This window comes from Musca autumnalis, unplaced genomic scaffold (genome assembly GCF_047663935.1).
Source record: "Musca autumnalis isolate F117 unplaced genomic scaffold, ASM4766393v1 scaffold_1, whole genome shotgun sequence".
NCBI lineage: Eukaryota > Metazoa > Arthropoda > Insecta > Diptera > Muscidae > Musca > Musca autumnalis.
Window position 1 is genome coordinate 265336967 of NW_027411644.1, and position 27742 is coordinate 265364708.

Here is a 27742-nt window from a genome sequence, read left to right on the forward strand (position 1 = left end):
CCATTCTACTTTCTAACATCAGCCTTAATCCAATTTCAGGATTCCCGCTCTATCCGTTCGCTTAAATCATGATTGTACCAAATTTAGTATCATTTAGTACATTTCGTACCCACAGCCTTAATTCAAAATTTCAGGATTCCAGCTCTATCCGTTCGCTCTAATCGTAATTGTATCAAATTTAGTATCATTTAGTACATTTCGTACCCATAAGTACGAATTTTCAAAACTACTTCCATTCTACTCTCTAACAGCAGCCTTAATTCAAAATTTCAGGATTCCAGGTGTATCCGTTCAACCTAAATCCAAATTGTACCAAATTTAGTACCATTTAGTACTTTTCGTGCCCATAAGTACGAATTTTCAAAACTACATCCATTTTACTCTCCAACAGTAGCCTTAGTTCAAAATTTCATGATTCCAGCTCAATCCGTTCGCCCAAATCATAATTGCACCAAATTTAGTACCATTTAGTACTTTTCGTACCCATAAGTACGAATTTTCAAAACTACTTCCATTCTACGCTCCAACTGTAGCCTCAATTCAAAATTTCAGGATTCCAGCTCTATCCGTTCAACCTAAATCCAAATTGTACCAAATTTAGTACCGTTTAGTACTTGCCGTACCCATAAGTACGAATTTTCAAAACTACTTCCATTCTACTCTCTAACAGCAGCCTTAATTCAAAATTTCAGGATTCCAGGTCTACCCGTTCAACTTAAATCCAAATTGTACCAAATTTAGTACCATTTAGTACTTTTCGTACCCATAGGTACGAATTTGTAAAACTACATCCATTTTACTCACCAACAGTAGCCTTAGTTCAAAATTTCAGGATTCCAGCTCTATCCGTTCGCCTAAATCATAATTGTACCAAATTTAGTACTTTTCGTACCCATAAGTACGAATTTTCAAAACTATGTCTGTATAGCTTCTAAACAATTTGGGCAAAATCCCAACAACAAAATAAAGCGGCAGCTGGGGAGCAAAATTGGAGCCAACGAAGAGAGGAAAAAAGGCACAACACTTGCAAAAGAAATAAAAAGGAATAAAAAAACACTCTTTTTATCCGAACAATATCGGGTGTAAATAAAACACTTTCCTTTTATTAAATATTAAAGTGAGAACAAATTCAAATTATTTTTTATTTATAAAAATGGCCGAATATTTTAATTTATTGAAGCAATAGCGCCAAAAACGACAGCGCGCGCGAATAACGAAATTCAAAACGATAATTCAATAATTTTAATCGAAAGCGTCTTTGCGGTAAAAAGAACAAAAAACCAACTATATATTTGTAACTTCATTTACAACGACAAAGGCAATATTCGCTCAAAAATGTAGAGCGAGTGACATCTCACAACGGGGTTGCCACATCCAGAAAGTTATCTCCAGAAAATGTTGCCACTTCGTCTTCGCCGCCAAGGTATCCAAAAACAACGGCGCTTCACGAACGTGAACAATGTCCATTCCACTCTCCAACAGTAGCCTTAATTAAAAATTTCAGGATTCCAGCTCTATCCGTTTGCCCAAATCATAATTGTACCAAATTTAGTACCATTTAGTACTTTTCGTACACATGTGTACACTTTTCCTAAACCACCTTCTTACGTCAACTGTACCTTTTAACCTTGATTCTCACACCAAATTTCAACCTTTAACCTTTATCCGTTCACAAAATACGAATTGGTACCAAATTTAGTACACTTTAGTACTTTTCGTACACTTATAGTTCGAATTTCTAAAAACCCTTTAGCACATCTTTCCTACACTCCATCAGTGACGATCATTCCAAATTTCAAAGTTCTAGCTCTACCGGTTCGCCAAATACAAACGGTACCATATTTAGTACCTTTTAGTACTTTTCGTACCCTTCCAGTTCGAATTTCCAAAAACCCAGCCTTATCTGACCCCTTCGGACCAAGAGTGATCCACTCCCAAAATTTCAGGATTCTAGCTTCAGCCGTTTCGTCTGGGCGTTGATGAATCAATCAGTCAGTCAGTCAATCACTTTACTCTTTTATTAATATATATATCACGAATATTGTCAATTATTTCATATTCCATTTCATGATAAATTTTTTTCGCGCTACATCAACGATTTTTGATATGTAGGTTAAGAAAAAAATTCCCAGTACGAATCTGGTCGCGAGCCAATTTTTGGTTGTTGCGGACAAAAGATATGGCGCTTTTATTTCGCTTTTTAAGAAAGAAAATATTATAAAAACGCTAATTATTTTAATGAGCACAATTGTTACAAAAAAGTTCTCTCGAAGTGACTTCAGCGAGTAGATTGCATAATACCTGCAAAATGTTGCACAGAATTCGCGGAATGTACATAAAATTCATAAATTATTGAATATAAGTCAACTTTTTTCAAAATTAAGGCCTATTTAGTGGTCATAATATTACATAAAAATTTGTTGTGGATCAAAATTTCGCGGCGAATTAAATGAGACTACAATCATACAGATTGGTGTTATAGTTTCGATATTACAGCCAAAATAAGCACATATTTTGGTTAGAAAAATAATTTTTTGTTTGAAAAAATATTTTTTCACATGCATTATGTAGTAGAAAATATTGTAAAAATCTATAGGAATACTTCCTTCATTTTGCTTAAATCTCCCAATAAAATAGACGGATTTTGCTTTGTTGGCATTCATATTAAAGCTTTCCCATTAGGGAAGGTAATTGGGTTTATGAGGATATATCTCAAAGCTTCTGAAATGAAAATAGAGGTCAAATAACCCATTTTAATTTATATGCATTTTAAAATACGTGTAAATCGCGTAATTATCAAAATCATTTTGTCCGCATGTGATTTTCATGTACAGCAAGACCATATCTATTAAGTTGTATATATTTTTCGAAATATAATTTGGACTCTAAGATGTAGCATCGGCTACATCTTAGCATTAAAAAACCTATAAAATATCGCTAATTTGCACAAAGTGCATACAATTTTTGTCCGCATCCGATTTCATTGTCCACCATGAAAATCTACATCGATATATATCTATTTGAAGGCGATCAATCAAGAACCGTGGATGTAGCATCACACACTATTTTTTGGGATAAAATGAATGTAGCTTCCTTATCAGTGAAGTTTTCAAATCTCTGTTTCCGCTAAAACGAAGATGCTGCACTAGTTTTTTCTTTGCAATGGAAACAATCCGCAGAAAACGCGATAAAATACGCGATATTTTCAAAAACAATTTTAGGTGATTTTTCTATTTTGGAATTTCTCGTAATTCGCGTTTTAGTAGATGGATTTTCACGGGGAATGATTTATTGGATCCGGAACGTAAAAAACTAAAATGTGCAATAGAGTACGAGGAAATCGAATTACAATTGTAAAAACTAGGCCCGAAAAATATGATTTTTGGAAAAATGTTCGCACAAAATTTTCGTATTTGGATGCAGATTTCTGTGAAGCTGTGAAGGCTACATTCACGACACATATATCAAATATCTTAGAATCGCGAGATCTACAATCCTATATACGATTTTTTGAAAAACCTGTTTGCGGAATGAAATTAGAAGAAAAAGTCAAAAAACACTGTAAATCTGGCTTCAAAATGTCAGCATCATTTAATGGTAGAAGCAGTTCAAATTTTGAAAAGTAATACATTAGGGAGATGATCCTTATTTAGTTTGCTTCTACTTTTACTTTGACAGGAAAATCGAGAGAAGTGTGGTTTACTCACAAATCGAGGGAAAACAAAAAAAGACATGTTGGCTTCAACCCATTTTTACCCATTTTTTAACATAAACATAGCCACAGCTTCCACGCAAATTATCTTTTAATGCCAATATTTTTTGCCACGTCCAAAAACATTTAATTTTATTTTTTATTTTATTAATTTTTCAGCTATGTTAAATTTTCAAAAATATTGGTGATATATATATATATATATATATATATATATATATATATATATATATATATATATATTTATTCCTTTAAACTCCTATGAGGAGCATAGGGCCACAACAAAGTTATTAAATCTATTTCTTTCTAATGCTACTCTTTTGATTTCATTCCTTGTAAGACCGCTTCTTTCAACATCTTTTTCAATTTGTCGCCTCCAGGTGTGTGCTGGGCGTCCTCTTCTTCGGCTTCCCTGAGGATTCCATTCAATGGCTTGTCTCGTTATATCACTGGGATCCTTCCGCAGTGTATGCCCTATCCACTTCCATTTCCGTTCCATGATATTCATATAGATTGGTGTTTGATTCGTCATCTCCCATAGCCTGTTATTTGATATTGTGTTGGGCCAGTAAATTCTTAACAAGCGTCTAAGGCAGCGATTGCTGAAGCTCTAGTAGTCACTGTATGAGATGAGGGGCCGCGTTCCATGTTTCGCATCCATATAGAAGGACTGAGGTTACGTTTGAGTTAAAGATGCGTACTTTGGTTCTAATTGAGATAGATGAAGATGACCAAATGTTCTTTAGTTGACCAAAAGCTTGCTGTGCCTTCTTTATACTGCTCTCGATATCGTCTGCGCTTCCACCGTTGTTTGTGATAGTGCTACCTAGGTATGTAAAGGATTGCACATCTTGCAGCGTTTTCCCATTTATATGAAATACGCGATTATTCGATGTATTTACTCGCATTGCTTTTGTTTTTTCGATGTTAATAAATAATCCGGGACTTGCGGCAACTTTAGCTATGGAGTTGAGTTTACGCTCCATATCATCGTACGTGTGAGCGAGTAGGCAGATGTCGTCAGCATAGTCAAGGTCTTGCAGAAATCCATGCAGGCCCCACCTAATTCCCCTTTGGTTTTGGAGTGCTTCTTTCATGACAACATCTAGGACTATGTTGAATAGCGTTGGGGATAATATGCAGCCTTGTCTTACTCCTACTTTGATAAAGACCTCATCACTAAGAACTCCCTCGTGCAGTATACGGCAGCTTGCTTGGTTGTATAGGCATTTGATAAGCTCAATTATTTTCTCGGGGGACCCTTTGCACCGCATTGCAGTCCATATTGCGTCATGCTGTAATTTATCAAAAGCTTTCTGAAAGTCGATAAATATAAGATATAGTGGAGAACAATATTCGACACTTTGTTCGACTGTTACGCGAAGGCTGTTGATGTGATCCACACATGATTTGTGGGGACGGAATCCAGCTTGCTCTGCTCGACACAGCTCAGGGTATGCTTTGTTGATCCTATGGTTTATAATGTAGCTTATAACCTTGTTTATGGTGCACAATATAGTTATACCTCGCCAATTTGTGCATCTAGACAAATCTCCCTTTTTTGGGAGCTTTATTATAACGCCTTTTATTTCCCCGTCTAAAGTGCCGTTTTCCCAGAAGTTTGCGATGATAGGGTATAGGAGATTTGCGCTGACTAGAGGGTCAGCTTTCATCAGCTCTGCAGCTATATTATCCACTCCAGCTGCTTTGTTGTTTTTTAATGCATTTATAGCGTGAACTACCTCGTTTATGGAGGGGATGTCGGTTTCCATGTTTTGGTTTTCACTGTGTGATTCGCAGTTACATTGGAGTTCGGTATCATTGGCCGTATCGTTTGATAACAGTTCACTGTAGAAGCTCTGTAATATTATAATCGCATATAAAGGATTCCATTTATGTAAAAAATGTTAAAGAAAATCGCGGTTTAATACGCCGATTTGTCAAAATATATTTTTGCCGATTTTCGTATTTCCAAGGTATCTATATCCACGGTTTTAGTGGATGGATTCGATCGCGGAAGGTCTCATTAGATCCGTCCCGTAAAAAAAAAACTAAATTCAAGCGGGGTACAAATGGCACTTGTAAATTTTAAACGCAAAAAATAGGTTTTTTAAAAAAATTCACGCATCGAATATTGGCCTTTAGGCTCCAATTACTAGGATGCTGTTAGGAGCACATTAAACGTCGTAAAAACACGAGTTCTATAATCGTATTGAGTTTTGAATATTATCTTGTTGCGCGTCCGAATTATTAAAAAAAAAAATCAAAAAACCCCGAAATTCCGGCTTCAAAATGTCAGCATCAGTTTTAGCTGGATGCAGAGGATATATCGAAAAATCATACACTAATATCATGTTGCCGCTGGAGTATTTTTTTGGGTCTTTATTTGGGCTTAGGTCTGTAAAATGTAAGGTTAAGCTGGAAATCGAACGGGAACATAAAACAACTTTTGGAGCAAGTTGAGTTTAGGGCCCGGTCCCGGATTTTGATGATATATATACCACACATAGCCCTTGGGTTCCTGAATATAACGATATAAATTTTGTCTTGCACAAGTCCATACTTCCAGAGTTAAGGACCTTCAAAGTTCCACAATTACCAAACACATTTCTCATTCCCATGCAAAGCCCCCCCGTCCCGAAAATTATTTTTTTAAATTGTATATAAGTGTCGCACGGGAACAACATTTTTTTTTTTTAAATTTAAATTTTTTTCTTACTTTAACAAGGGAATTTTTGGAACTTCAGAGGCTCATATCTCGGGAAGTATGGACTTGTGCAAGACAAAATGTATATCGTTGTACTCAGGACCTCAATGGCTATCTGTGGTATATATATTAACTTAATCCGGAACCGGGCCCTAAACTCAACTTATGCCCAACTTTTTGGCTTCAATCCATTTTTACCCATTTTTCTACATTGATGACAACACAGATTCCGCGTAAATTAATTTTAATTATCGACATTATGGGATCCCTCCTAAAATATTTAATTTTAAAGAATTTCAGTCATATTATATAGAATATGTTAACAGTTCGCGGATTCTGATAAGGTGAAACTCCGATTCATCGATTCTAAAACTTTTTTTGGTTTTTACCATATATTTAATCAATAGACCAAAATACTATATTTTTAACAATTTCTCGAATAATAGGATTTATCATTCTTAATTTAGACAAGTTTTTGTTAATTTAATTTTTATTAAGTACTTTATTTATTTTTATCAGTTTTGCAACAACAACTACTTTATGGAGTTCACTGCAATCATGAAATTATCGCTTAGTCTTAATTCACACTGTTTACTTAGCTAATTGTTTTTGTACTCTCTCTCATTTATTTTGACTATTCAGTTATGCTGCTAACCTAGTAGGGTTTTGTCCTGTCAGATCCAGTTCGGATTTTATGGCCTCATCTAAACCGGGCTACAACTACAGTTTTTTGCATTTATCGGGCCTTTATTTCAGAAACGATGAGGAATTTGGCCTTGCTGTCTTTAGCAATATTGTAGCCCTAAACTAGTAGAACAGACCACATAAGAAAAACACTATCTAGGGCATCAAAATCGATAAATAAAAACAATTTTACAAAATTTCTGAAATTCTGGTCAGTAGCTGCTATACTACTGGGAGTTGAACCATGTAACCTGTTGCAAAAATCTTTTAAATAATGGTCTCAATAATTCTTCAGAACATTCTGAAACTCTAAAATGCTTACTTCATGTTGTTTCAGCGGTATTTTGCATCATATAATTTACAACACTAATTTCAAACACAGTTGACATCAACAGTTTATTCTCGCATTTCGGATTTCACCACATTATTGACATATTTATTAAATCCTCGTTGAAAAATATCCTCAAAACAGCGTGATAGAGGCATTTTACAACAATGACATGTTCTGAAGAGTTGTGTGTTACATTCCATTGAACATTCTTACAAAAAAAAACATTAAGAAAACAAGTAAAAAAGTATCAGTATGAGATATACCCTCAGGCTGTGTGAATTAAAATATATTTTTTTCTCGAGAAAAACGTATGTTTTTAGGGGGTTTCAACATTTTGGGCGTTTGCGAATGCAAGTTGCTTCAACAAAAATCAAAGTGATTCGAGAGCAGGTATTAAGGTGATCTTATCCGAAATTTTGTTTGGGAGGTACCCGAAGGAGTGGACAAATACAGTCATGATCTATATCTCGTAGATATATTACGATGTGTAAAGTATGGACCAAATCGGTCACTCTCTTCAAGAGTTATAGTGCGCACAATTTTTCCGAACATTTTTGAACTTTTGTTGGGGAGGTACCTGAAGGAGTGGACCGATATGGCTTATCTTTAAACTGAAACTATATTTTCACAAATATTACGAAGGCCAAATTATATACCGAATCGGCAGATCCTTTCGAGAGTTATCTTGAGCTTCAACAACTACACACGGCGTCACAGTGGTATCTTTTCTCAGGAAATATGGACCTGTCTCTGATGAAACGTGTATCGTCGTATGGGTGGAAGTATATACAAGTTGCTACAGGTATGAGGGTATAAAAATAAAAAAATATATTAAAAAATCTATTTTTTTCACATATTAACTCATTTAGTCCAAAAAATATGGAATTTCCTTAAAATTTAAATTTAGTACCTGAGAAACAAATATAATAGCTCACTTTGTGTGAACGCTACTATCTATATATATAAATGAGCTTGGTGATAAGTGATTGACTGACTGACTGACTCATCATCAACGCCCAGCCAAAACGGCTAAAGCTAGGAGCTTGAAATTTTACCAGTGGGTCACTGTTGATGCAAATGTGCGAGATAAGGCCGGGTTTTAGAAAATTCGTCCTGGAACCACAAAAAATAACAACAACAAAAATCCTTATTTTTCATTACTATTACGTACTTATTCACTTAGTTGGCCCTCTGCAAGACATGTGTAAAATTAACAATGCCATAACTTCTTGATATCGCAAGAGATCACACATAATTTCAAATTTTGTAGTTTACTTCTAGGCGCACTTATTTTATCGTAAACCACTAAATAATAGAAAGACAAGATATTTGTTATCTTCCATTGCAACAGATGTCGCAGTTGGTGATAATGGTGTATAAACATCAATTACGCAAATGAACAAATGAGTTGCTGTTGAAGACAACATTAGGGGAATAAATTCAGAAATCGGCCAGAAATATCAACAACTAAAAACTGTATGGACCTGACTTTTTGGTAATAACTAAATGTTTGCAAATCAATGAAAGTGCAATAGAATTGTGCATATTACCACGATTTATTTGCAATTAAGAATTTTATCGTATATGGAGATGTACAGTCATAACTATTCAATTTTCAATTTCAAAATCTGTAATTTGAATGAAATCAATAATAGGCCCCAGGAATATAGAAATTTGGTATGGAAATCAAGGTTGGGAAGTGGTGCTTCTAAAATGAAATGATTTGGAAAATTACCAATCATGTGTACGAAAAGTACTAAATTTAGTACAATTTAGATTTTGGTGAACGTAAAGAGCTGGAAACCTGAAATTTGGAATTAAGGTTACTGTTGTAGTGTAGGATTGAGATATGAGGGTAGTTTTGGAAATTCGTGCTTATGTGTACGAAAAGTACTAAATAGTACTAAATTTGGTACAATAGGGATTTGGGTGAACGGATAGAGCTGGAATCCTGATATTTGGAATTGAGATTACTGTTGGAGTGTAGGATTGAAGAACTTTTGGAAATTCGTACTTATGTGTATGAAAAGTACTAAATGGTACTAAATTTGATACAATGGGGATTTGGGTGAACGGATAATAGCTGGAATCTCGAAATTTGGAATTGAGATTACTGGTGGGGTGTAGGATTGAGGTAGTTTTGAAAATTCGTACTTATGGGTACGAAAAGTACTAAGTGGTGCTAAATTTAGTACAATTTGGATTTGAATGAACGGATAGAGCTGGAAACCTGAAATTTGGAATTAATATTACTGTTGAAGTGTAGGATTGAGATATGAAGGTGGTTTTGGAAATTAGTACTTATGTGTACGGAAAGTACTAAATGGAACTAAATTTTGTATAATGGGGATTTGGGTGAACGGATAGCGCTGGAATCTCTAAATTTGGAACTGAGATTACTGGTGGAGTTTAATATTGTGGAAGTTTTGGAAATTCGTACATAGGGTACGAAAAATACTAAATAGCACTAAATTTGGTACAGTTTCGATTTGGGTGAACGGATAGGGCTTGATTCCTCAAATTTGGACTGAGGATCACTGATGAAGAGTAAGAAAGATGCACCAAAGGGTTTTTGGAAACTTGAGTGTACGAAAAGTAATAACTGGTACTAAATTTAGTACAATTTGGATTTGAGTGAACGGATAGAGCTGGATTCCTGAAATTTGGAATTGATATTACTGTTGGAGTGTAGGACTGGGGAAGTTTTGGAAATTCTTACTTATGTGAATGAAAAGTACTAAATGGTACTAAATTTGGGACAATGGGGATTTGGGTGAACGGATATAGTTGGAATCTCGAAATTTGGAATGGAGATTACTGGTGGGGTGTAGAATTGAGGTAGTTTTGAAAATTCGTACTTATGGGTACGAAAAGTACTAAATGGTACTAAATTTAGTACAATTTGGATTTGGGTGAACGTATGTATGTAGCTGGAAACCTGAAATTTGGAATTAAGATTACTGTGAAGTGTAGGACTGAGATATGAGGGTGGTTTTGGAAATTCGTACTTATGTGTTCGAAAAGTACTAAATTTGGTACAATAGGGATTCGAGTGAACGGACAGAGCTGGAATCCTGAAATTTGAAATTGAGATTACTGTTGGATCATAGGATTGGGGAAATTTTGGAAATTCGTATTTATTTGTACGAAAAGTACTAAATGGTACTAAATTTATTACAATTTGGATTTGGGTGAACGGATAGAACTGGAATCCTGAATTTTAAGTATCAAGGTTGGGAAATGGCGTTGAAATAAGGAAATGGTTTTGGAAGTTCGTATTTATGACTACGAGCAGTACTAAATTTGGATTTGGGTGAACGGATAGAGCTGGAATCCTAAAGTTTTGAATTAAGATTACTGTAGGGGTGTAGGATTGAGATAGTTTTAGAAATTCGTACTTTTGAGTACGAAAAGTACTAAATGGTACTAAATTTGGTACAATTTGGATTTGGATGAACGGATAAAGCTGGAATTCTGAAATTTGGAACTAAGATTACTGTCGGACAGTAGAATTGAGGTAGTTTTGGAAATTCGTACTTATGGGTACAGAAAGCACTAAATTCGGTACAATTTGAATTTTAGTAAACGGATAGTGTTGGAATTAGGAATTAAGATTACTGTAGGAGTGTAGTATTGAGGAAATTTTGAAAAGTCGTACGTGTGCGTACGAGAAGTACTAAATGGTACTAAATATAGTACAATGTGGATTTGGGTGAACGGGTAGAGCTGGAATCCTGAAATTTTTGTTTGGGAAAGAAATGGTACTAAATTTGATACAATTTGGATTCGGGTGAATTAATAGAGCTGGAATCCTGAAATTTGGAATTACGATTACAGTCGAAGAGTAGGATTCAGGTTGTTTTGAAAAAGCAAACTTATGGTTACGAAAAGCACTAAATGGTACTAAATTTGTATGTAGGTGAACGGATAGCGGCGGAATCCTGCAATTTGAAAGTATGATTATTGTAGCCCTGTTGCGTTGAGGAAGTTTTGAAAATTGGTACGAAAATTCTAAATTGTTCTAAATTTAGTACAATTTTAATTTGGTTTAACGGATAGAGTTTGAATCCTGAAATTTGGAAGTAAGATTACTACTAAAGTGAAGGATTGAGGTAGTTTTGGAAAATCTTTCTTATGGGTACGAAGAGTTCGACTTGATACTAAGTTTGGTACAATTTGGAATTGAACGAACGGATACAGCTGGAATCTTGAGATTTGGAATTACTGTAATTATTATGGAATTTACTGTAATTATTTTGTATTAATGTCCGTGTATGGCTGAGATATGTCGTCGAAATACGTACCATAAGTATACGAAAATTACTTAATGGTACTCAATTTGTTTTTGGGTGTAGGGACAGTGCTGGAATTTTTATTTTTTCTGGAGTTAGGGTGTGTATTGGTGTGCAACGTTGATCTCGCTGTTAATGTGTAAGGGTGAGATACGGCTGATCTTTTTTAAAAAAGAACTTAAGGGGTACGTACAGTACTAAGATAAAAATAAATATTGATTAAAATTGGTATTAGTGCGACCAAATTTTCAGTGTTTGTCATTTCCATATTATATATTGTTTATTTGTTTTTTTATATCCTTTCCGCATACGAAGTAGCGGGCATTTTGCTAGTATTTTATAAAATTTTGAGATTTTGTGGTATGGTGTCCACAAAGTGAACGAATAAAGTCTATATTCAAATCGAACTTGATCTATGTAATGAAAAATATATATACTCCCTCTAAGAGTTATTTTGCGTACTTGCCATATACTTTGTTACGAAGTGGGTTTTGCAGCTTTTATGCAGTAGGTATGGAAATGCCACCGAAAAAATTGCACCGTCGGAAGAGGGGTTACATGAAAAACTTATTGCAACAAAATTTAACAAAAAACCTTAAAATTTACATGTTCCAAATTTTGGAACATGCATCGTACCATAAGGAGTGGTACGATGTACGTTCCATATTTGGACGTAATCCAAGTATGTACGCGAGTATTATGTTCGGCACAACCAAGTTTAGTTAGTGCCGGCAGATTTTTTGGAGCTCCAGGGCCATTATCTTAAAAGTATGGGCTTGTCCCCGAAAAAGAATACACCGTCAAGGAAAATAATACAAATTCAAAATTTCGAAAGTCAAAATACGTCAAAAAATTTTTGAGGAAAATTCTCTTATTTGAAGACAAAATTTTTATGTATTCAATAATTTTTATGTATTCAAAAATATATGAAGACTGAACACCAAATTTCTGTGATTTTGGGTGGATAATGTGGCTAAAACCTTAAAAAGCCGAAAATTGGGCGGTACCGTTCCACGGGGGTTATATCAAAACGTGATACCAACAATTCTCTGTAAAAATATTTCGCAAGATCTGGCGAAGACTAAATACCAAATATCAGCTACATTGGTTGTTTAATGTGGCTAAAACCCTATACCGTTCTATTGGAGCTATATCAAAACGTGGACCTATGTACATAATTTTTATCAGAAAAGTTTTTGGTCCATTGGGAACCCTCAATGCAAAATTTCGGCGTATTTGGGGGTGAAACATATGTAAAATCTTCAAAATTCCGAAAACTGGGAGGTACCATTATATGGGTCTTTACCAAAACGTGGACCTGTGTCCATAATTTTTATCGGAAGAGTTTTTTATAAAAAGAAAACCCCGCATCTCACAATTCAACCAATTTGGTTGATAAGTTTAGCTAAAATATTCAAAATACCGAAACATTAAGAAGTACCGTTGCATGGGGACTATCCCAAAACGTGGACCGACCTTCCCAATTTTTTGCTCTCGACATTTTCAGTAAACTATAAGTATTTATACCAAAATTCATCTGCCAACGCCAACTCCTTTTATATTTGGTCACCATTTATTTGAACTTGCGACATACACAGAAAAAAAATTTAGGCATTTGATAAAAAAAATGCAAAGATTCAATCAAAAATTAATCGATTTTCCGGCGATAAAAAAATTTTCATATTGACATAATTCAATAAAATTTTTTGGTCACAAAGTAAAAATACAAATGATAAAATATTTCAAATATTGACAAAAATATTTATCAAAATATTCCACATATTCCATTTTATCATTTCAATATAAAAAATCGATAAATATTTTAGTCAATATGTGAAATATTTTATCAGTTGTATTTTTAATTTGTGATCAAATAATTTTATCGACTTTCGTCAATATGATAATTTTTTTTTATCGCCGGATTTTTTTTTCTGTGTAGTGCAGCGTTTTTTTTGAGGGTATGTGCCATTATCTCGGGAACTATGGACTTGCCCTCGAAATACAATGACGTAACGGGGGCCGCACGAACATCCTGATACAAAAAATTTCATAACGACTCGTGAGGTGTCACTAAACTGCACTTATTTCAAATTTTGTGTGGGAGATAGCTGAAGGAGTGGACCAATATAATCCATATTCGAACCTGATGTATGACTAGAGGTAGTATTACTATATGTAAAGTTTGATTCAATTCGGTTACTCCCTTCGAGAGTTATCGTGTGCACAAATTTTGCGACAATTTTTGAACATTTGTGGGGGAGGTACCTGGAGGAGTGGACCTATATGGCCCATCTTCGACCTTAAATCAAATCTGGACCAAATATTTCGATACCCAAAATTTGAACCGAATCGATTGATCGGTTCGAGAGTTATAGTGCGCACCAGCCAGACAGACAGACGGACGGACGTTGCTAGATCTACTCAAAATTGTCTAAAACGGATATTGTACAAACATACTTGGGTTCTACAACCATTATTTCGATGAGGCACATTTTTGGTCGTGTCAAAGTGTATATACCCTCTTTAGCCTAAAGGCTGAGGGTATAAAAATAACGGTTTTGGAGATATGGTGCAAATATATACAAATTATGAAATTTTATAAAATTTGAGGCAATAAATGTAGTTTTTCCACTTCATTATTTCTCCAAATATTTTATTATTGACTTTATCTACAAATTTGCTTCAGAGGTCAGATGAAAATTTACAGAGGTTTCAGAGATATAGCTGTAAAAAGTCAATATCTAGATGGGGCCATAAAATCCAAGCTGGATCTGACACAACAAAACTTAACTAGGGATACTGTCGTTAAGGTCTGTACTTCCAAAAATCCTCAGCTCAAATTGTTTCCACAAGCTTACCTTAAAAATGTTGCACAGTGTAATCTAATGAGTAAAGATGTACACGTAAATAGTGAATTAAGTGAAGTGAGAACTTTAGTCTTGTGTGAATAACTGAAGTGAAATCAATAAAGCATTGTAGAATCGTTATCTAAAACGACATCCCTGGTCTAGGATCATTATTTCGATATGTTACATATTTTTTGAGCCAACCTCCCCACGTATTTAAATGAACGTTTTCTTTAAAATGTTTGCAGCTTCCTATCTTTAATGAATTTTTAATATATATTAAATAAATTGTTCATCCCCACAATCGTATTTGACTGACATTTGTTAAAAATGTCACATAAACCATTTATTCTCAACCACTTAAGCTTCTCTAAAATTTAAAAAGATGTTTTATTCAAAATTCAAGTGCTACGATTATAATATTCTCATTTGAAAGTTACTCACGTTCGTCATGTATTTCGTGTTTCTCCTCAACTATTTCTAAGGTTGCATACAAATTATAACAAGGTTGGTTCTTCTGTAGCTTAAGTACTTTTCTGCCAAGATTACTCCTCCATCACTGGCTGCGACAGTTGGTATTGGCATTGCCAATAATTGGTTTACTTATTTTCTGTTCGTTGTTCTCAACTCACGTATTGATAAAATTCCACCGCCATTATATCAAAAAGAAAATTGAACTTCAATTATTATTGAACGCTTGTATGATATTTTTTATTATTTTTCAGGGTCTTGTTTTCCCATCTGCAAAGGAGAGTGTGAAAACCTGAACGGGCGGAAATTGTCGAGGAAGCAAACTCATCAGACAAAACACCACAACAACATGTAAACTCTTCTCTGGCAGCGGTATGTATGCACAAACTTTTTATTGTCACTTTTCGTTTTTCCGCGCTACATTAAACTTGCGGTGAACATTTTCTTCTTTTTGCTTCATGTTTTGCTTTTCGTTTGGTTGGAAATTTATTTAAAACGAAATCAAAAGCCATTTGCATATTTAAATTAAAAAAAGTAAAAGCATACTTGGCCAAAGTGAAGTGAAAAGCGAGATGAAGAATAAAAGGAAATTGGCTAAGGCTAAGAAGATGAATTACAAAGAGTTCTGATGAATACTTTGTTTCGTTCAAAAGTTTTCGAGATAAAGTATTTTCGAAAGTTTTGTATAAGTTAAGGGACGGGACGCGAAGAAGGAATGAAAGGATATAACTATAAAACGCCTTACTGAAAACATTTTTTGTAAGAATACAGTTAGGAAAACTACCAATTTGGACTTTTGTGATTGTTTTCATTAAGGGGTTACCCAAATAACGACAAAACTTTTTTAGTACATTTTTGTCATCTGAAAAAGCGCATCAGTAGCATTCTTTGGTTACCGAAAAAATCCCTAAAATTAAAAGGCTTATAATTTCAGCAACTAACGATATTTGTCGGTTAGTTAGCAACCAAAATAAAGTTGTCGCTCAGTCCTACCGATAACAACAATGTTGTCGACTTTTATTCATACTTGCCATTCATAATTTTTTCGTTTTAAATTGACCGATTTCCCACTATTGGTCTCCTTTTTCTGAACATAAATGTTTCAAAACAATACAAAATAACGTGGTTTTCTTCCCCCTTGGGTAAGTCCAGTCGCGTCCGCGCGTCTCCGTAAGGACTCACTAAACCTTACCAAATAAAATACTAGTTTTCTCAATTTTGGTTCCTTAATCAAATCTAAGTACTAGCATGTTGACCTCTATGGATGATCCGAAGCGACGATTTGGATTGATATTTCAGGATTGAGAAACATTAAAGATAAACTGCTGGATGTTCGGATTCTACGCTGGTTGGCAACAACGAAGCTGATTGACAATCAGACTATGTGGCGCCAGTTTGGTCCACATGAGGAGGCAAAAATTCTTCCAGTACAGCAACATAATGACATGCTTTCGTTGCAGCAACTGCTCGGGTGTTACCGTGATAGCCTTCCTAATTATAATATAGTGGATAGGACCACAACACTAAGGTTGCGGGGAGGAGGGGAGGCGTGATCTTCATGATCTAAAAAGAGAGGTCCAGCTTTGAAAGAGAGAACCCATAGAACAACAAGCATATACGGATGCAGTCGCAGATGCCATAAACAAAAATAGTGGGAATACGGTGATCGGAGAACATCCCCCATTCCTATAGGACAAGTATCGACCGTGCAAAACATCTGCCGAGGATGCGGCACAGGACCGTACAACATACTGCACCTTTTCAACTCCTCTGCCAAACCTACTCAACTAACTCCATTAGATCAGTGGTTACATCCCATCGAAGTAGCCATATTCCTAGAATTGGAGATATACAGAGGGCCAGATTGAACAGAAAAATTAACTTATAAACGTATAATAAAAACACTGTTACAACAACAATTGGGTTCTACGATTAAGTGATGATCGGGAACGTTTTGATTGATGTTATCTCGATTGACGACGATATGCTGGGGTTCGGGAACTGGGCGGATGACGATCGGGTATGATAGTTGGAACGGCTAGGTACTACAATTACTGCTACGATCTCGTACCAACTACCACGTATCTCGTAGTAACCGATGTTCCTGTGAGGGACAGACTACTTAAGGATCTGTGTGAGCGTGAAAACCAAAGTATCTGTGTGAAGCAGAGAAACAAAAGTTTGTGTGTGCAATGTATTAATATTAATGCCACAATGGGTATTACTCTCCAAAAATTTCCAACTCAACTCCTCATCCAGGATTTCCTTAGTGAACAGCAAGCCCCCTATAGTAGCAAACCCATTTCAACGGCGAAAAGCGAAATACTAAGGACGGAGATGGAATGAAGTTAATGCGAATTATTGGCAGGTTTTTACAGCTTTAGTGTAATTATCTCAGAAAGTATCGGCTTAAATCAGAAATGTTTATACTGTCGTAAAATGAGCAGCGAGCAGCTGTAAAAATTTCAAAACTATCATAGACGTGTTCTTAAACTGTACATGGAACGATAAAATGCATTGTCGAACTTGACTTAAATGTGAGAGAAATATTACGATGTGCAAAGGATGAGCTAATGTCGAATACTCCTTTCGATAGTAATCCTGCCCATCGGCCATTTTATATGGTCACCGTGGGATTTTTGGAGCTTTTGGATCATTATGTCAGGAAGCATGAACTTGCCCACGAAAAATATTATATCGATATAAACAGGATTACTACTAAATGATCCTTGAACAACCCGTAAACATTTTAAACTTTTGTGAGGGAGGTACCCAATTTTTTCGGCGTAAAAGGGTACTCAATTCTTGAGTTTTGCACATCATCTATTTGAGTTAATGCCGAAATATTTTTTAGAACTTTTGGGGACAATATCTCAAAAAATATCGCCTTGCAGCCTAAAAAAATTAAAACTGTCTTAATCTGCACTTTGCAAAAAGTTATACGTGGGAGTTATTGTGCGCTCCAGCCAGACATACGGACAAGGCTAAATCGGCTGTAAATTGACTGAAAAGGATTTTGTCGAAACATACTGTTTAACCATTTTGGCGTCAGATCTTATCATCGATGACACATGTTCTTGGTTGCAACAATGTCATAAAGTCGCTGGCCGGCAGGACTTGGAGTGCTGACAAAGAAGCCTTATTGGACTCTTTTAAAGAAAAAGGGCGGTCTGTGGTAAACGATGCCGTACCACGCTGTTAGCGATACACAGTGGAATCATATTCAAACCTGCCGGAAAGCAGGTCTGTGGATTGCAACAGGGAGGCATAGATGTTTTCGATGCAGTGAGCATCCATGCCACAATTTTGTGGACAGACTTCCCCCACACAAATACGTCAGCAGAGATCTTAATGATCTAAAGACAGATGCCCAAAGATAACTTCTAGAACAAAATTGATTAAGTATCTTGTTTTGGCAGGTTTCAGTGGTAGTCATATTGACTTAGTCGGGGAGGCTATAAGAGTCCAAGAGCGTTCTCGCGGTCCACCCGCCATCTGTGGCAGCGGAAGAACAACAGTTGCCTGGAGTTGTTCGTGGCATGACGAAGATTCGGTTGGTGCAGCCACCTCAAGCCAAGCCCAGCATGCAATGAAGGTCCGTATAATACGCTGCGCCTTTGTAAAATCAATTCACTTAATTCAATTCACTGGACTAATCTTATTGGGGTTGCGTTATAACTGAACATCGAGTTGGAAACTGAGCTGAATCAACAAAGTAAAAATGTAAACATGTGTAATAGCAGCGACAAAAACAACATATGCTATGCATGTGGACTGAAACCCCACGAAGAAGCCAGAAGCAGTTATCTGGAACGAACAACGCTAATGGAGTTAGTAGTTTGGGTAGGGCATCTGAAAAGGTGCAGTGCGTTGTGCGGGCCTATGTCGCATGTTGGGCAGATTTTTTACCTGGTGTCATCTATTTTGCCCTATAGGAATTTAGACGGCTTCACCATCCCGAGCGTAGTTGAGCCAAAGCTAATATAGTTGATCGTGGGAGCTGAAGCTCCTCAGCTGTGATAGATGGGGGATGTTCTCACGTGATTCTTGTTTATGGCATCTGTGACTGCATCTGTGTGAATGTTTTTTAAACCTGCTTAATAGGATTGTTGATTTAGGGCTTCTCTTCAGATCATGAAGATCCCTCCTAGCATGTTCGGGTGGCGGGATTCTATCAACCATATGGTGATTAGGATTGCTCGTAACACTCAAGCAAGTACTGCTGTGTACATAACAATTGTATTAACAAAAAAATACATAAATAAATAAGGGACATATATATATATATATATATATATATATATATATATATATATATATATATATATAAGTACTACAACTAATGTCATCGTCCAATGTATAGCGTCCACTGAATACCCTGTTGCAGTTCTCAGGGCGGCTTTGCTACAGGTTTGAATATTTTGCTATCTCGTTACATTTATATTCGCGCACCACATTCGCACAGCAAAGCTTACTACAGATTGACCTATGTATGTGGTCAACAAGGTTTCTTTATCTGCACCCCAAGCTGTTTCTGCCTCAAGTATCTTTGCTACGGGCGACAAAAGCGAAATCGGTCTGTACGATTCACATTTTCTGACTTACATTGTTATGTCAATGCTCTGGTGGCAAACCATTGCTGCTTTGTGGGCTTATAACAAAGCTTTGAATTTGGAGCCGATTTAGCTATGTCCGTATGTCAGTCTGTTTGACTGGAGCGCATGATAACCTTAGATCGGATCAACTGATTCGGTCCAAAATTTGGCCTTCGTAATATTTTGTCCAAACTTAATAAAAGTTTGAAGAAGGGCCATATCAGTTCACTTAGCACGAGTATCTTAAACGTCAACGATTTAGTCCAAACTTTGGATCTCCTAATATTTTGTCAAAAATGGTCCATATGCTCAGGGTTCCTCCCCCACATCAGTTCAACGTTTTTGTTTTAGTGCAGTTTTGGCTCTTATCAGAGGTGGAAATTTATACCGAATTTACTACTTGTGTTCCTATTTTAAGCGACATTATATTTTTCATGGGCAAGTCCATGCTTCCTGACATAGTGGTCCCAAAAGCTCCAAGTTATATGGTGACCTACTGAAATGACTGGTGGGCGCGATATCAATCGAACAAAATTACTTCCAAAATAAGATCAACTTCCAAAGTGGACTATGTCGGTTCATTTTTTCTGGTACCTCATCCGCAACCCTTTTGAGCTTTAATCCAGATATTTTTGTTGGCAAGTACATATGTATGTCCCAAAAGGGCCACAAAAGGACACTTATTTACTCGCTATACACTTTGATGCTACCAAAAATTTGCCTCATCGAAATAATGGTTTTAGACCACAAATATGTTTGTTATCACGGCGTGTTAGCGTCCGGAGCCAAACTCATAACTTCAAAAAGCTGCGCTAAGCGTTTGTCATGGAAGCCATACAGATTGAACGGACAAATATTCATCACTGTAAAAACAAATTGCATTTGAAAGAGGAAAAGTTCGATGACAGACAAGCCACTCCACAGCCGATAAGTCTGATGAGCCGCTACCACTTAATGCATATCGGCATTAAGCTCGACTCCAACGAGAAATTATTTAAAATGAGTTTCACACAATTTTGGGTCGTTTAAGTCCTGTCCGTCCGTCTGTCTGTCCATCTGGCTAGTTCGCACGAAGACTCTTGAACGAGTCAACCGATTCGAACCAAATTCTGCACTTCGTAATATTTTGTCCGAACTTAGTTCAAGTTTGAAGTTAGGGCATATCGGTCCATTCTTTCGGGTACCTCCCCCACAAAAGTTCAACGTTTTTCGGTAAAATGGTGTGAACGATAACTCTCGAAGGGAGCAATTAATTTGGAACAAACTTTGCACATCGTATTATTTCTTCCATATATAAATCAGATTAGAATATGGACCCACAAAATTCGGAAAAGGTGAAGAAGAAGATTCCCTCCGATCGTTTTGGATTTTTTTGCATGTTGTCCTTGTGGCTCCCTTTACGAAAGTACAATTTTTTTCAGAGGCTTGCCCGTACTTCTTTAGATACTTACCTAATTGGTCCAAGAAACCATAACGGCACCAACTAAAATAGCAAATACACAAGATAATTCTCGCAGGAGTTTCTGATTGGTCCAAAATTTGCACATCGTATAACTTCATATATGGACTATATCACTATACCTCCCACACAAAATTTGGGAAGAGTGTAGTTTGAGGCAGGGTTTTGGAGTCAGAGCCAAAAAATTTTGCTGGAGTCGGAGTCTGAGTCAAAAAAAAAAAATAATAATAATAACTCGACTCCGACTCAGGATAAAATTTGTTCCTACATTTATTAACACACGGTTTATTTTATTCTTATATGAAAACTATTCGAACAAAAATTTTGTTTGCCCGTTTATTAATACAATAAGAAAACTATGAAAACATATAGGTAAAATCTATATTATACTCAGTTAGAGGATGAGGATATTCACTATCACTTGAGCCCCACCATAATCAATTTCGATATCTATTTGTCATGCCAGTATGTCTGTGGAATTTAGTACAGAGTTTTAATTTATTAGTTTTAAATTCGTCACACAATTCTTATCAAGTCGAATTGTTTTAATTTCACATAATGCTTTTTATTTAGGTTAACGTTTTTATAGCCCCTTCAAGGTGACAATATTCAAAGCTAAAAGATTTTATCAGGCGAGCCTCCCGATTTTGACTTTAAGTTTTTTATCTACGTTTTTTGACATCTTCGCATATAACAGCCAAACCATTGAGATTTTCGAACCAACGCAAAGACAACAAGTAAGAAAAGTGTATAGTCGGTCGGAGCCGACTATGGAATACCCTATACCACTATCCCTGGACAATTGCTCTCCACGGAACTTTTTTCAATGATTGTGAAAATTTAATTATCAAATATCAGAGATGTAATACTTATGACCAAAACCAAAAAGTTATCTAGCATGACAAAGACATTTTTGTAGCAGGAAAGGAAAATTTAGTTCACACAAACTAAAATGTAATGAATCCCACTTATGTAGTATTACTACTTCCGTTGTTTAACCGCTACGTTATTGAATTTTTTTACCAATTTCACACAAAAGTTTTAGTCCATTTAACCCGCTAAGTATTATCTGATCTTCACGTTGGTTTGTACGCTTCTTCTTCATCATAAACTCAAACTTTGTTTAAAATTTTGCGGGTTATTATTTTGACCTACAGAGCCGCTACAAAATTGGTTAAAATTTTGTTTTTGGTCCATTTCATTCCCTGAACATTTCACGATCATCAGCAAAAACTAATCATTTCTATTCTGGCCCGAACCCAACCTCCTTAAAAAATTCGTTACAATTGGTACATAATTGCGGCCTTAAGCTTGTTTACAATTTTTAATGGACGGACAAACATCGCTAAATCGCTTTATCTCGTCGAGATATGAATTTCGGCATACCAAATAAGGGGTCTAGGACGAATATTTCGTGGTGTTACATAAACTTTTGGAGAGACAATATGTAGCATGGGATAAAAATGTGGTTCTCTACATAGAACCCATTATATATTAGGCAGTAGGCCCGTTACCTAGCAAACACTTTACTGCAATTTACACCAGAGGAAAGGTCAGTAGTTTTTTTCCATATGTAGGCTACTTTGCGAAATATATATGTCCTCAAGGAATTAAAATATCGACCAAAAATAACATTTTTATATTTTTCATACAAAAGTAATGGTCCATTTCACCGGCTAAAGAATATCAGATCATCATTCAAAATTTTAGGCATCTTTTTCGACCTATACTCTTACCTGGTACAAAATTTCGTGACTATTGATGCATAGTTGCGACTTCTAGAGAGTTTATTATTACACTACAAACAAATAACGGAATATATTAGGCTGTAACTCTGTTATCTGATCATGCACACCAACATAATTGCCATCAATTGAAAAGTCAAGCGTTCCACTTTCAAGTATATCTCACTTGTCCGGAATGACACTTCCAGGAACTAAGATATAAGCTGTATATAAAAATTTTCACAATTTTCACACAAAAGTTTTGGCCCATTTAACCCTCTAAATATTATCTGATCATCATCTCAAATTGCAAGCTTCTTCTTCGTCATATTCCCTTACCTTATTTCAAATTTTGTTGATCGGACTATTATTGAGACCTACAGAGCCGCTAAAAAATTGGATAAATATTAGGTTTTTGGTCCATTTCACCCGCTAAATATTTCACGATCATCACCAATAAGAATAGGGATCTATTCTGATCTGAACCCGACATCCATACAAAATTTCGTGACGATCGGTCCATAATTGCGGCCTGGAGCGTGTTTACAATTTATAATGGAAAGACGGGCGGACGGACGGACGGACAGACACACATCTCAAAATCGCTTTATCTAGTCGAGATATGAAGATTGGTATGCCACATTGGGGGTCTCCGACGAATATTTCGCGGTGTTACATGAATTTTTACCAAAACAAACTTATAATACCCTTTTCCACATTGTGGTATAGGGTATAAAAATTGTAGCCAAGACAGTAATTAAGAACTCTCTAATACATCGCAAAAGCATCGGAACGCTTTTTCAGGCAGTTTTGGTCTTGAGAAGGTGCAAAATTTTCGCAAAATGTCGATAAATGACACTGTGCTACAAAAGTTGACCAGAAAAATATTCAAGCGCTCTGATGCAAAACTCCATCGTGTTGGGATCCATGGAGAACGAAAATGCCTTTAGTTCGTTTGGGTCGCTTCGCATTATTTTTTTATAACGGTAAAAGTAGTGAAAATTTGGGTTTCTTATATTTTCAAATTTAAACGGGCATATCTTATTTTTTCCACAACGGATTTCTGTTGATCCTTCTCCCTTTAAAGGGGTGAATAATATCTTTTGAATAACCTATTATTGTTTTAAATCGGTTAATAAATGTCTGAGTTATAGTGGTTTAAGTCTGAAAAACCCCACAAAAAACTATAATTGAATTTTCCACAATTTTCAAAATAAATATTGAACAAAACTATACATACATTATATTTTTGAAAATTATGAGAAATTCAGTTATAGTTTTTTAAACCTTTACATAAATATTTAATGACAGCACGCATTTCTTATTTGTCCATTGTAAAAAAATTGCGGATGCGTCCTTTTTGAACACCTGTTTCTATATGAAGGAGTTGCCAGATCGAAACAAAATTTAACATGTGTTCATAACAGAGATGGAAGTTTTCAAAACACTTAACTTTTTTCTGTTTATACCGCGCTTTTTGTGCTAGGCAAAGAAGTTTCCGAACTGCCCTTGTATGGTCCAGTACACTTTTTTGCTCAGCTCAATCCCAGGAATCAGAATCGCGAAGGGCCTATTAAGGTTTTTTTCCTTCCACACAAATCGCCCCGTTTAAGTAGTTTTCATTTTAAGTAGTATTGAAAATTACTCTCGGAGTCGACATTGGAGTCGTTAAGATGTCGATTCCAGAGTCGGAGTCGAAGTCCACGTAAAAATGACTCGACTCCGAAACCCTGGTTTAAGGAAATCCCATTACAACGTCCTGAGATAATGGCCCAAAGCTTCAAAAACTCCTGTCAAAATTTCGTTTACAATTAATAAATCAGAAGTTTGCTTAGTATTTGGTATATGCCATGAAGCAAACTCGTGATATAAAATCAATATATTTTATATACTGCATAACACTGTGCTACAGTGAAAATTTGCAGGGGTTCTAATGCATAATTTCGGTTTTGTGGGAGTTCATAGAAGACGAAAATACCTTTGGTTTCTTTGGGTCACTTCGGGTTTTGATTTTATAACGGTAAATGTATTGAAAAATGGGCTTTCTTGGATTTTCAAATTTAAACGGACATTACTTCCTTTTTCCACAACCGATTTGCATACACTGTTTTTCATTATAATGGGGAGAGTAATTCCTTTCGAACAAGCCATAGATTTTTTAAATTGGTTAACAAATGGCTAATTAATAGTGGTTTAAGTGTGACAAAAACGCCTTTAAAAACAGTAAAATGTTTTTCCTTGTGCTCTAGGCTGCGTAAATGACACCTAACAGTACAATTATTTACAGTTAGCAAGTAGAAAATTTAGTTGGCTTTCCAAAATGGGAAAAACCAACAAAATCCGTTGAAAAATTAATGCGTTATGGCATTTTTTGTGTTTCAACTTTTTGTTTTTTTCTCATATTTTCCTTTATAAAACATTGATACTTTGTGCGTAATTGTTAAGCAGGATAATCACAATTAGAATCATACATGCTAAGATACCCATCTTTTATAAAGGAAAATATGAAAAAAACCAAAAAGTTGAAACACAAAAAATGCCACAACGCATTCATTTTTCAACGGATTTTGTTGGTTTTTCCCATTTTGGAAAGCCAACTAAATTTCCTAATTGCTTACTGTAAATAATTGTACTGTTAGGTGTCATTTGCGCAGCCTAGAGCACAAGGAAAAACATTTTACTGTTTTTAATGCGTTTTTGTCACACTTATGCCACTATTACTTAGCCATTTGTTAACCGATTTTAAAAATCTATGGCCTTTTCGAAAGGCATTACTCTCCCCTTTTTAATGAAAAACAGTGTGTGCAAATCGGTTGTGGAAAAAGGAAGTAATGTCCGTTTAAATTTGAAAATCCAAGAAAGCCCATTTTTCAATACATTTACCGTTATAAAATCAAAACCCGAAGTGACCCAAAGTAACCAAAGGTATTTTCGTCTTCTATGGACTCCAACAAAACCGAATTTGTGCATCAGAAATCCTGCAAAAAAATTTTGTCCACTTTTGTATCACAGTGTAATTATTGTGTTTGCTTTTTTGGTCAGAGGTTGAGGGTATATATATTAGTCAGCACAGCTGACCGATACTTTTTTACTTGTTTTATGATAGTTTTAACGTGGACAGATACATATGTTACAGAAATTGAATTTCAGACGTCCCAATTAGGGGCACGTATTGTTTGACAAAAAAAAATATTGCACCAATTACAGCCGAATGAGCTTCTTAAGCAGGGTTCAGAATATTCGCATAATTTGCGTTATCTCAGAATTGGTACAAAAATAGTTTTGGATGGTTGTAGCGTATAAGAAAAACAGCCAATTTATGGTTTAAATGTTTTATAAGAACGCGTTTCCAATATTATGAGTTTTGAGCATCTTCTACCTTTTGTTGTGCCATGTGCGCGGGTAACCTTGATTCATTCTAATTTATTTTTCATAAATAAAAGCAAATTTTTCTTAAAAACATTCAATTAAACCACAAATTAATATCCATAAACAAATCTAAAATCCATTAAGAATTGCTGGTGAAAGTAGAAAGCAAAGATAACTTTCTTACTGTAAACAAATTTCATATTCCAATCGAATAGAACACAAAGCAGAAACCAAAACATACTTACCGCACAGCTATTATAATTCCAACCACAGCAGCTAGAATTGCTGGCCACCATGATTTGAATGGATCTGCTTCATCGAAGAGTGATGTAATATCATCCATGTTGGTGATTACCATTTCGTTTTTCTTATTATTTTCTTGCTTTGTTAAAAAAGAAAACTTTTACGTTTTTTTTTTGCTTTCTTCGTTTTTGTAAACCCACCAAGAATAAAAATTCCCAAGAGAAGTTTGAAATTAACTTAAATCTGTTTTCTTTGATTTTATCGTTTTTTTACTTCGCCTTTTTCTTTCTATGTTCTTCACGAAAAAAGAACCCGAAAATGGTCACCGTATGTTTTTAAAAAAGTTTTACAAATGTTCCGCTTCAACCCACACTCAACTAATGTTACGAACCAAATGTACTCCCCTCGTGCCAATAAAAATCACTCAAGCACATCTGTAGAACATTTAGATATAATAATATTTACAATTATTTCCTATCCGGCTAGACTATTTGGGGATATTTTTCCATCCATTATGGGGTCACTATTTCATTCTGTGTGGTGAACTCAGTGAGTGTGTGTCGGTGAGTGTTGATGCAACTTTTATGAATGAATTTTAGAGCAATTGCATGAGTTTGTTATATTGTATCATTTATGATTTGAGTATTTTATTCTGTACTTTTTGCATCATTCTTTAATTTAAACATTTCAATTTCAAGCAAACTGTTATATTTCTCTAACAGTGATTTGATTGATTTCATATCATTTACACTTTGCAAACCCATTGTTGTGTACTAAAAAAGAAAATAACTTGAAAATAATGGTACATTTTATAGAGAAGGTGCAGTTTTATGCCTTGCAGATGTACTTGTAAAGTATAAGGCCGATATAACTGCCATGCAGGAAATACGATAAATTGGGAAAGGCGTCACAAGAACACCTAAAGGTGACGCACTGTATTATAGCTGTCATGACACAAAGCACGAGTTTGGTTGCCGATTTGTAGTTGATCGTAGGTTAAACATTGATCGTAGGTTAAACGTATGATCGTTGTCCTACGCATGACATTAAAATTATTCTAGGCGACTTTAATGCCAAAATTGGAAGGGAGAATTTCTTTGGCCCAACAGTCGGGAAATTCAGTCTCCACAGTGAAACATCTGACAATGGAATGAGGCTGATAGACTTCGCAGCTACAAAAAACATAGTAGTTAGCAATACCAGATTTAAGAATTTCCGTATTCATAAGGGCTCCTGGCTATCTCTAGATCAAAGAACAAGAAATCAAATTGATCACGTTGTGATAGATGGAAGACATCCATCGAGCGTT

The 27742-nt window shown here is 35.5% G+C and overlaps 1 protein-coding gene across 1 annotated transcript in view; it reads right to left on the reverse strand.

Moving 5' to 3' along the window:
* Positions 1–26833, reverse strand: part of naz (nazgul) — a 250169-nt gene extending 223336 nt beyond the window's left edge. Inside the window, exon 1 of the mRNA XM_073961095.1 lies at positions 26436–26833. Coding sequence (XP_073817196.1) covers positions 26436–26548 — 113 coding nt within the window. The 5' untranslated portion in view covers positions 26549–26833. The remainder of the gene's footprint in view (positions 1–26435) is intronic.
* Positions 26834–27742: the final 909 nt, after the last annotated feature.